Here is a 12,333-nt window from a genome sequence, read left to right on the forward strand (position 1 = left end):
TAATGCATGTGGCAGGGACAACCGTGCTCAACAAATCAAAGGTTGCAGGTTCTGCTGGATGGAATCCCCTTTCCTCTTGGGTCTTTTGACGCCAGTTGAACATTTGACTGTCGGTCTAAAACGCTGGGGATCTCATTCGCCTCGGAGTGACGGAGATGAAGCGACATGATGGTGATGGTAGAAACCCCATCGATACTGTCCGTATCGATGGGGTTGAAAGAGCTGGAAACTGGTTGAAAGAGCTTAATCTCTGGGTATCTTCTAATAAACTAAAAATAAATGTTAAAAAGACAAAGTTCATGCTTTTCTATTCTAAAAATAAAGAAGTAGATTACATTATGAAACTATACTACGGCGATTCGCAACTAGATCTAGTGCACAATCATTCGTTTCTAGGCGTTTCTTTTCAATCAAATTTAAGTTGGTCAATACACGTGAACAATGTAAGGATGAAGGTAGCGAAGTCTATAGGCATGTTGAACCGTTCACGTAACTTTTTAACAACTAACTTAAAGAAGGAATTGTATTTTTCCGTAGTACATTCTCATTTTAGTTACTGCTCGTTAGTGTGGGGAACAGGAATTAAGACTGATAATGAAAAGCTTTCTTCTTTACAGAGGAAAACAGTTAGACTACTTAATTCGGGGTATAATGTAGATGCGTCAGCTCTCATGTTAAAGTACAGAATTCCACAATACTGCCTTGTTTACAAAATGAAATTGTCGATGTACATATATTGCGAAGTATCGGGAGACTGGGGTTCATTTAGCCATTGCTATTTAAGCAGGAACACCGGCCACGACCTTCGTAAAACACACATAGTTGTGGAAAGAACACGCACAAACTATGGAATGCAAACAATAGACTTCCAAATTATGAAGTTATGTAATGAGCATCCTGCAATAATTGAACTAGCACGATCGTGCACCAACTCAAAAAAATACAAAATGAAAATTCGGTCCCTCTTTAACACTTAGGATAAATGCACTCTCAGCACGGTAAGGTGAGCTACAGTCTCTCATACTATTTGTATGTATATATTTTTGTGTATATATATATATATATATATATATATATATATATATATATGTTTATGTCTGCTCAGCAATGAATACTATTGTTATAATAGTTATTTCTATTGCTCTTTTTATTTGTATGTATATATTTTTGTGTATGTCTATATGTTATGTGTGCTCAGCAATGATTTCTATTGTTACAATAATGATTTCTTTTGTTCCTTTTTTTGTATGTATATATTTTATGTATGTATATATGTTTATGTGTGCGCATTGCAATAATTTATATTGTTTCTATTGCTACTGTTACGCCCAGCGTGAGCAGGACCATGTCAGGGGGCTAACCACCTCCTTTTGTCCTGACCGCGGGCAATGCTTTTTGTACTGTCCGAAAAATGAATAAATAAATAAAATGAATAAATAATTTCTCAATAAAAGGTAAAATAAGTCCCCCGAGCTTGTAAATATTCTCAAGTGTTTCCCTCGCACTTGTGAACTAGGCTTGCGAGCGGGCTCACCGGATCTGCCATTTGTTTTGAAATCGCACATCAACTTCCTTTTTCCTCCTTCCCCCAAATGAGAGCAAAAAAATTGTAGCCTCCCTCCTACCTAATGAGCCAGTTGCCATACGTTATCTGGCCTGTTCGCAGATCCCCATCGGTATTCTCCAAACTTGCCAGTAGCATGGGGCTCATACCCACCCATAGCACCTTGACAGCATATTTATGTGTGAAATTCGTGAACACGTGGCGTTGCAAAAGCCAACATTTTGACATACAACTCTTCTCCTTCATGGCTGCTTTGAATAAATGCATCCCCCACCCCTTTGCTTTTACATTGATCACTGACCCCACCCCCTTCGTACCAGCTGTTTACATCATGCCAGTTTCATTTTTAGAATGCTTTGTTCTCTGATTCTGGAAGACAGGGAGTGCTGAGCCCAGAGTCCTCTAAATTAAAGGAAAATGTCACTTGTTGCTTACACCTATAGAAATTACTGGTTAAGGTGAAGCATCATCCACAGTGAGTTGTGGCGATTATTTGACGCACTACCTACACAAAAATTTCACTTGCAGCAATCGAGTTTTCTTCGTCATGGTTCTTTAATTGTTCGATTGCTGGTTTTATAATTAGGTTCCCTTTGTATGAATATATGACACCTGTATGAATATATGACACAAACAGTATATGTCATGCTTACCTTGTCACTAACACACGTAACCATTCTTGTCACTAACTTTTCACTTTTGCACATTACATACATCTTGTGCAGTGCAGCAAAACTAGAATGTTACAAATTGGTGCTAAAAACCTGATTAATGGCTGCTCTTTGTTTCTGTTTTGTCTCCTTGTTTACATTGCAGCAGCATTTCTAGTTTGCATACTAATAATAATATTCACCGATAATTTATACATGGTTTGCAACAAATTATTATAAACTCCATTTTGTCTGCTCCAGATCTGCTTCAAACACAGTCCTGCCCCGAATCTGCTTTTTCTGCTCTAAAAATTGCTCCAAATCGTAAACTGGCTGGATCACAACTGCCTTCGGTAAAATACGTCCTGCGTGCGCAAGCATTAAATGAATTTGCTCTGTATCCACAGGAGCTAGCAGAAAACACCCCTGAAGATGGGGTGCTTTTTCGATGCGACGGGGCTGGCTAGGAGAACTGATTGCGGGATAACAGTGTTTTCGACATTTCTTCACTCGTAGAGATGAGCTGACAGTGAGCAATGAATTACTTTTTGGGAGTGACTGTGTCATTTTGCCGGAGAGAATGTGTTCTTTGGTTTGATTAATGTGTGGTTTAACGTCCTAAAACCACCATATGATTCTGAGAAATGTCGTAGTGGAGGGCTCCGGAAATTTTTACCACCTAGGGCTCTTTAATATTAAGTGCACCCAAATCTGAGCACACGGGCCTACAGCATTTTTGCCTCCATCGAAAATTCAGCTGTCGCAGCTGGGATTTGATCCTGTGACCTGCGGGTCAGCAGCCAAGTACCTTAGCCACCAGACCACCGTGGCATGGTAGTGCGTTCTGTCATATTGGAAGAATCGCACAAAAGCCATCCAGGCATCATGGCTGCGGCGGCTGCATTTCCGATGGAGGCGGAAATGTTGTAGGACCGTGTGTTCAGATTTGGGTGCACGTTAAAGAACCCCAGGTGGTCAAAATTTCCGGAGCACTCCACTACGGCGTCTCTCATAATCATATGGTAGTTTTGGGACGTTAAACCCCACGTATCGATCAATCGAAAGCCATCCTGGCGTCATGGCAATAAATAGCCTTGCACCGCATTGTTTTTCGTATTCTTTTCTGGACCATGACATAGTCTAATAAAAAGTTGTCCGCACTGTGTGCAGTGTCTGCCGCTAATGGTTCAGGTCCCGCTCAGGTTCCTTCAACTTGGTCTGAAACTGACAAGTGCTGGTCTTGGCTGCATGTCGACTTCGCTGGTCCGGTGGAACGTCACATAATGCTTGTGCTAATGGATGCAGGTATGAAATCGATAGAGGCAGTTCCACTCAAAACGACAGCTCATACCACAGTGGAAGCCCTTCAAAGTATTTTGGCTCGTTTCAGCCTGCTTCACACAGTTGTATCTGATAATGGTCCCCAATTAACTAGTGTAGTGACAAAAGACATTCTTTTGGGGTAACCATGTTCATCACGTGACAACTGGCCTTTATTATCCGCAGTCAAAACAGAGTGAGCAAGCAGTATGCGCTGTAAAAGACGCACTATAGAACAAAGTAGGGTTGCTGAATTGTCTACTTGATAAATTCGTGCTTCGTTTCAGAGTAACGCCGGTAAAGAACGGCAAATCACCTGCAGAGATGTTGCTTGGTGCCCGCCCAAGAACCAGACTAAGTGCTCACTTCCCGGAGTCAGAGGGCATAAAGTAGACAGTTAGTAGCAAGGCCCCGTCACCGCCGTCCCACTTGTTTCTGCCCGGAACACAAATTTCGACACGACAGTATATTCACGGATGGCTGAATGGTACTGTGATGGTTGCCAGTGGTGGTCCGCTGCTCACTGTTAATATGAGAGAACAGCGACGACATGTTGATCAAGTGCGACTTCAGAAAGCGCAGCAAGCAGCCTGTTTGACTCATTCAAGGCAGAGTGAAATGGACATCGGCGCTGAAGGTTAGCTGCCTCATTGACTCTCCACAGGGGAACTCAGCAAACTGACAAAGGGGTGAGTACTAAGCAGCCTGGAAGCGCTGTGGAAGATTCATTCCTATCCAGACGTTCAACTTTCAAAAGAAGATTCTCGGAGAGGTTTTGAAGGGAGTGAAGTTTCGCACCAGACTTTTCAGGCAAAGGAAGTGCTGTATCGCGCTAACTGCGGAACTGTGGTGCGTGCACACAGCTCTTTGTAGACTGAAAAGGACGACGATCAGATGTCTCTGGAATAAACCCTATTTTTACTTGTGGTCCTGGCCTGTGTCCACTACGCTACTTAAGAGTGCACATTAAGGAACACCAAGTGGTTGAAATTTTTGGGGCCCTCCACGCAGTCTCTCATCTTGTGATTTTAGAACATAAAACCACAGATATTAGTGTTACTAGCTTTTACTCTTTGTAAAACTTTGGCATTAATTTCCTATGAGCATCGCTAGGTGCTCCAGAGTATGCGAAAGAGTTTGCTTTGGAAGTGATGGTATTAGGAAGGTACAGTGGTGTTTAATATGAGCTGCGATGTCATGGCCATGGTTGAAAGGGCCACAAGCCTAATCTCTAACACCGGCAGACACCAGTTTCGGATATACCAGCAGCCAAAACAGTATAGACATCTGCAAGTTCTCAGTGTCGGCACATCCGTGTTGTGATGACCCTGCTTTTACCGTGGGCGACATGTTGAACTTTGTATTGGGTGTAACTGTACATATTATATTCCGGTTCCTGTGAACACGATGCCAATGAAATTCCATTGTGTATGATCAGTAAATTGTAAGTGCACAAACAGACGGGGGTGTTAGAATGCACTGCTAGGCTGAGCAGAGAGCGGAAATGAGATAAGCCACACAGGTCCCAAAGAACTGAAATTTTATTTTCCTTGAAGTATATGAAGAAAAGTCACGTGGTTTCCCGTGCTTGCACTGTTGGCATTCAAGCACTGCCTCCGGAAAATGTATCAACACCACATTGTGGTTCATAAGTTCATTCGCACCGGAGGTCTTCTGCACTGTCTACTCCGCGTGAACCTTTCAACGAGTAGGTGAGCTGGTTCAGTCTGCTCTGCTGGTAGCCTTTATGGCTGTGGAACTTGAGATAGTGCACGCACTTCACTGTTGCTGTTCACGTGTGGTGGTTTTACGAGGTCAAGCGAAACTACGTCATGACTGCCACCTCTGTTGATCGTGATGGACTTTTCTCCTTGTTTCACCTCCTTGAATGGCCTATCATAAGTGGGCTGGAGTGGGCGCTGTACAGTGTTGTGCTTCACGAACACGTGATAACAGGAGGAGAGATCACTGGGGATGTGGACAGGTCGTGGTGCTAGCAGACGTGGAGGGATAAAGCGCAGCTTGCTTATAATGTTCCACAGTCGCAAGGCGTACTCGTCGTTGGCCTTGGTGTTGGTGCTTTTACTGACGGCGACAAACTTTCACGGAAGGTGAAGTGTTGTGCCATATACGAGCTCAGCCAAGCAGCAGCCAATGTCCGCTTTTAGAGCTGACCTAATTCCCAATAAAACCAGAGGTAGAGCCTCGACCCATCTCTGACTTGAACTAGCTGTCAGGCTAGTCTTCAGTTGGCGATGTAACCTTTCCACCATACCATTGTTTATAGAATTGTAGGTTGTTGTTTGGATGCACCAGATTCCTAGGAACGGCGTGATGTTCTCGAATAGGGTAGACTCGAATTGCGTTGCGCAATCGATTGTCACGGTCGATGGAACTCCGAATCGCTCTACCCAGCGTCAGATGAAAGCATGAGCAACCGTATCGGCAGTCATATCTGGGATGGCGACGGCCTTCGGCCGTCGCACATGAAGTGTTTGACGCAAATTAGCTAGTAGTTTTGCCTTTGACAATAAGGCAATGATCCCATAATGTTCAAATGTACATGGGAAAATCGAGTGTCCATCTTGTGGAAAGATCCTAAGGGGGTAACAGTATGGCGCTGCACTTTGGAGCGCTGACAGGATAGGCACACCTGAGTGAAACGCCAGACATCTCAGTTTGTTTCAGGCCACATGAACCTAGCTGTGTATAGCTGTCGCATGGCTCGGATTCTTGTATGCGAGAGGCTGGGCAGCAATTCTTAAATGTTGTGGTGAAGGTATGGAAGCACGAACAATCTGGCCCTACCGGTGGACATGTCACAACATTCAGATCTTGTCTGTCTATCCACCCATTGCAGCTTCAAGGTGCTGGTTGTGGACTTCAGTCGGTGCTCCAACTCCGGATCGCTGCGTTGAGCCGTAGTTAATCTGGTGAGGTCAACGCTGCTTGGTAGGCTGACGGTGTTCACTGGCCTGCGCGAAAGAGCATTGGCCGCTGCACATCCCTTTTCACTGACACGGCATATATCCGTTAAGAATTCTGCAATGTAAGACATTTGGTTGGGCTCTCGTGCCCCGTGTGCATTTGTATCTGAGTTGATCGCGCGCAGTGCGCAAGTTAGCGGCTTGTGAACCGTGAGCACGAAAATTCTCAAACTTCTACATAGTGGTGGAAATGTCGTATAGCCGCGTATATGGCCAGGAACTCCCTACCGAAGGTGCTGACAGATTGGCGTTAGGCCAGGCTGAATTTTCTGGGGAAGGAAATTGGTTGCCACCTTCTGCTTGACTTTTGCTGTAGTACAGCTTCAATAGCTGCATTTGAGGCGTCCACCATGATGCATAGTGGTACCCCACATTGCTGGTATGCAAGCAGGGTGGCATTCGTGAGAGACTCCTTAATATGTCGAAACGCGTCTATAGCTTGGTCGTTCCACTGAATATCGCTTGCTTTCGGATGTGGGCGCACTTTGAAACGAACCTACAGTAGAAGTTTACGAGTTCTAGGAACTTTCATAGCTGGCGGATAATTTTTGGTTGTGGAAACCGCCGTATTGCATTGACCTTGTCCGGATGTGGTTGCACTCCCGCTCTTCAAATGAGGGTAGCGTTGGTACCCTGAACACGCACTTGGCTGTATTGATAACACTGCCATGTTTTTGCCAGTCGCTGTAGCAAGCAGCGTAGATTACTCTTGTGCTCTTTGACCGTGCGGCTAGCAATCAGCAGGTCATCCAGGTAAACCTTGCAAAAGTCGAGGCCCCGGACAATGCCATTCATGAACCATTGAAAAGTTTGGCCAGCATTCTGCAAGCCAAAAGGCATCAATAGAAATTCAATCATTCCGAATGGCGTTGTTATTGCGGTCTTGGGAAAATCCTCTGGTGCTACAGGTATCTCATGGTATGCTCCCACCAGATCTCTTTCTGAGATGTTCACGCCGTGCGGGCAGGAGGTCAGGTTGTGAACGTGCGGCACTAGGTAACAGTATGGTACAGTCACACGGTTGAGTGCCCTATAATCCCCGCAAGGATGCCAATCACCACCTGTTAATTTGGGGACCATGAGAAGAAGCCCCTGCATACCGGCTGGAAGAAGGGCGTACTATGCCGCGTTCCATCGTAAGCGAAAACACCTGCCGGGCTAGCCGTAGCTTCTCGGGTGAAAAATGCCAAGTAGAGTGGTAGTCCTGTGGTTTCTTTGTGATGCTGAACATCATGTTTTACTTCAGCAAATGCCTGTGGCTGTTGCGTTAGCTCTGGGAACTCTTGTACTTTGGTGAAGTCTGATTCTCTTAATGGACGGAGTTAGGTGCGGCTGAGCGGAGGACGCAAACACGGCTTGCTTTGAACTGCTGCACGACACACAGGATCCTAGAGCCGTTTGTTTCGAACATCAATCATAAAGCCAAAGTATTGCAGAAAGTCGGCGCCCAATAAGGTGAACTTGACATCAGCGGCTATGAACACCCATTTGAACGTTATGTTGTAACTGAAGTTCAATGTGAGTGAACGATCTCCATATGTTTATCACCGTGTTAGGACGGCTTGGATTGGCGATATACTAGGGTTCTTCCTTTCGGTTTGTGATGCGGGTGTCAAGTTCACCTCGGTACCTGTGTCGACTAAGAAACAAGCCCCATTGTTACAGTCGGTAACGAAAAATACCGAGGGATGACTTAAAGGGGCCCTTCAACACTTTTTGAGCATGGTCCGAAAACTCTGCCGATCGGTAGTAGTGGCTCCCAACAACACGCGGGCCAAATATTATAGCACAGCATGTGGCCTGGAATTGACAATAAATTACCAAAGTCAGCTAAAAATTGCTTTCTCTTCTCGACATGTGGCAGATTATGCCCAAAAATCACACGTGAATTACTCATCTATCAGCCATTAGCCGATTTGAACATGGCACGCTCGCTCGTTACAGAGATCGCTGTGGGAGGCCGCGTTTTGTTCACGCATGCAGGTACGATCACACCGAAAGAGCGGCATATTCGAAGAAAAAAGTAAAAGAAGATGTGCTCAAGGCCACGAGGCACGTGTGACGTTTTTATGTGGCCCTGCCATCCCTCCCTGCTTAGCTTCCAGTGCTTTAGTCGGGACGAGAGAAGAGAGAATGCAATTGCAGCATGCGACAAAGCTTTGTAACTCCACTCGCACTGGACGTATTCTTAAAATTTTTGTGGCATTGAATTTGTGAGGAAATAAGCTTTTCCAGTGAATTAATTTCGTGGTTACTTGAAAAAGCATTTCAGGGCCCCTTCAAAGGCAACTTAAAGCATTTCCAAACCGCCAAAGCTGATAATGTCTAGGTGAGTCGAGAAATATCTGCACGCATTCGCTGAAGTTCATCCTGAGCTTGTTGTTCTTGCATGGCAGCCAGTGATGTGGGCGTGGTGACCGTCATGAGCCGATCAGCGAGCTCAACAACTGCAGGCAGGTCTTTCTTCTGTGACACCTCGACAACCAAGCGATTATTTGATGGCAGCTTTTGCAGAAAAATGTTCTCGAAACAGTGCTCTAAGCTGCTTGTTTCGCTGCCCAATAGTTGCATGTGCCGCAACAGTTGACTAGGAGTACGGTCGCCAAGGTTCATGTCGTGAAGCAATTTCTGTAGTCGTGATTCGGGGGACGTGACATGGTGAATGAAAGTTTCATTTAACGTTACATATGCTTTTTCGCAGGTGGGTCAAGTAAGAGATTCCGTATTACACTGGCTATTTGCTAGTGGGAGGCTGCTTGCGACGTGGTATTTGGTCAAGTCTGTTGTGATGCGTCACACTATCAACTGGGCTTCTACTTGAATAACCAGAGTGCGGGATCCGCAGTCCAAAAGGGTGGCAGCTTACTGTCGATTGAGGAGTCTGTTGGCGCAGCAGTCGTTGTGGAAGTCAGTCATAGTCACGGAGTCTGTTGTTGACGTTGAAGTCATAGTGCTGTTGATGCTCGACTCCAGTAGCTGCACCACAATTCTGGGTCACCAATATTGGAACGATCTACTAGGCCAAGCTGGGCGAGCAGGTAGCACAAGCGAGATAAGCCACACAAGTCTCAAACAAAAACTGAACATTACTTTCTTTGAAGTGAATGAAGAAAAGTCATGTGGATCTCCGTGCTTGCGCTGTTGGCATTCGCGCACAGAAGCGCCGTTTCATGGTGCTACAAGGGCGAAACAAAATACACGCATGGCACACTACTATATGTCATGTGTCATGTCATGTGACGCTATATGTCATGTGTCTGTGTGTCATGCGTGTTTTGTTGTTGCCTGTGCACATCAAATTTAATGATCATGTCCTACAAACACTTTCAAAACACAATTGTGAACCCATTGTATATGTTTATATTTATTACAGCCTGCTAACCTTACTATGAGCAGTTTTGTGGATTATGGTCCAAAATAACTGATTTTAGTCTATGGTGTTTATTTCAACAGGGCCTTCCAGCAGGAGATGCTAATTCTGGGTGCAGTGACAAGGTTGGTTCCTATTGGCACAATCAAATACCGCTAAGGGTATCCAGTTTGGACGCTGGCTTGGAGCCTCCAAGTTGTAAGTAGAGCACCTAGTCAGGCTAGTTGGTTAACATTCGTTTCAAAGGTCTATTAACTGCACTAGTGCTAGTAAACACGGACCATTGACGAGGGAAGACGGGACATGCAGATTCGCATCTATTCCTTCTTTTTGTCCTTGTTTAGAAGCACAGTTAACAGGCCTCTTCAAGTTGTAAATAGAATCCTGGGAAACTCTCAGTGCCTCTTAATTGAAGCATTTTCTCAAAGTATTTTATAGCTTTTACTGGCCACCTGTTCTCAGTGGAAGATGGGTTGTGGTGCTTGGCTGATGACTCGAAGATTGCGAGTTCCTTCTAGGCTGTAGCGGTCACAATCTGATGGATGTTGTGGGAATTGAGGCTGGCCCGCTGCCTTTGCGCGGGCTTTGCCGCCTCTTTTCTCATGTCCCGACATGCCTACCCTCCTTTGCCGTCAGCCGCGCTGGGAAGGGCGGAGTGACGTTTAACTCCCTCACCCGGTAGCGGATGTCGACTGTGGCGCCGCGCGCGGGGACCCCCGAGAGGTTTTCGCGCGCTGCGTCGGGAGCGGCGAGTACAGTCCGGGACTTCAAACGGTGAGCCACGCATTCTTCTCCGTCCGTCGAGTCCCGTCGCTCGGGGCTCGTCGGACTTCGCTGACGGCGCCTCGCGCCCGATGCGAACGCTCACCTTTTTGTTGCCCCGCTGCGTACTCACGGCCGAAGGGCAGTACGGTGTCCTAGTGCGTGGCCTAGCTACGCCGACCCGTCTCCCTTCGTAGCCAACGCGAGCGCCTTTGCCCTCGCTCGAGCAACCGGGCCCCCTTTGTCCCGGTGTCTCCGTGGATTACCTTTACCGCGGAGACGTGCTCGTGGCACCCTGTGTAGTACTTTGTGCCCGTGGCGTGGATAAGCCTACTTGCTTTCCCGCCGCGCCTTTTTGCAACGGGCTGTACTGCGTTTGGTGTTGCCACAATAAAGCGTTGCGACTTGAGCAGTATCGTGTTTCCCGCCACGGCGACGGTTAACGCGTGCCCTGCGGCTCGCTAAGACCGGACCCACGCTGGTGGCCGTACTCCTTCGGGATACGTGTACACCACACTGGCGCCCAACGCGGTATCAAAAGCTCTAGCTTTTGATTGCTCTTTGCGAGTCAGTTCGCCTGCGCGATTCGGGCTCGTCGGAACATGGCTGCTTCGCGGGACTTTTGTCCGCTGTCCTTTTTAGCGGATGCCGCGTTGCACACGGAGGCCATTGCCTCTATTGACGGGAACCCTTCTGCACCCGTCCGTGTCGGCACCCCCTATTGCGGTGACGACACGAGGCGCCTAGCCGCTCCCTTTGGAGATGGCGCGTCGCTTCGGAATGGGCCTCTTGCCCTACCCGAACGTTACGCACAAGCGCCTCCGACGCCCGTCCGTGTCGGCACCCCCTATTGCGGTGACGACACGAGGCGCCTAGCCGCTCCCTTTGGAGATGGCGCGTCGCTTCGGAATGGGCCTCTTGCCCTACCCGAACGTTATGTCTGCTTCGTGGCATGCCGCGTTGCACCAAGAGGCCACCGCCTCTATCGACGGGCGCGCTTCGGCGCTCGCCTGTGTCGTCACCCCTTTTTGTGGTGAATACACTCCTACGTGGTAGCTGACGCGCTATCTCGTGCCCCCTGTTGTCTGCCGAGAACCTGGATTTCGGTGCGACGGCCGCTCGCGGTGCCTTAGCACATGCAAGCGTCGGGGGCGAAACAGCAGCTTCGCCGCCATTCGGCGAGAAGGGTGAGTCCCCATGCGGACAAACCTTGGCTGCTAACCAGGTAAGCGGCGCACCGCGAAGCGGCCGAGCGGGGGAGCTTTCCGAAGGCCACGAGGCCGAGAGTGAACCCGTAACGCCGACTCACGCGGCGGTTGCTGCGGTCCTGAGTGGGCGCGATACCAGACTCCCCCATTTGGGAGAATGGGAATTGCTTTCGGCAGCGAAGAGCTACTGAAGGCTCAGCAGAGTGATCCGTTTCGAGTCTCGGAGGGACGGAGCGCCGTATACGCTGCTTGCTTTGCGGCGGGCGCCGTTAAACCGTCCTGACGAGGCGCGGAGCGCCGTTACGCTGCTTGTTCTGCGGCGGGCGCGATTAGGGGGCTGAAACAGCGTGTGTCGCTGAGTCCCCGGCGGATTCATTTTGCTGGACCATGACGGGCTCCTGCTGAAATATATAGCCACTGACGACGAGTCCATAGACCCGTTTAAGGTGGTTATGCCCAAAAGTCTGAGAGC

General features: G+C 47.7%; 1 protein-coding gene across 5 annotated transcripts in view; it reads left to right on the forward strand.

Annotated features, from left to right (window-relative positions):
• LOC119175797 (uncharacterized) overlaps nt 1-12,333 on the forward strand; it is a 172,972-nt gene that overhangs the window by 29,301 nt on the left and 131,338 nt on the right. For 3 of the 5 annotated variants that reach the window (XM_037426773.2, XM_037426774.2, XM_075876207.1), the window contains one exon: nt 9,975-10,089. The exons of 1 other annotated variant lie outside the window; for it this stretch is intronic. In XM_037426773.2, the coding sequence (XP_037282670.2) occupies nt 9,975-10,089 (115 nt within the window). Of the gene's footprint in view, nt 1-3,498; nt 3,520-9,974; nt 10,090-12,333 lie in introns of those variants that run through there. One more of the 5 variants, XM_075876209.1, reaches the window with a different exon arrangement.

This window comes from Rhipicephalus microplus, chromosome X, assembly GCF_043290135.1.
Source record: "Rhipicephalus microplus isolate Deutch F79 chromosome X, USDA_Rmic, whole genome shotgun sequence".
Classification (NCBI taxonomy): domain Eukaryota; kingdom Metazoa; phylum Arthropoda; class Arachnida; order Ixodida; family Ixodidae; genus Rhipicephalus; species Rhipicephalus microplus.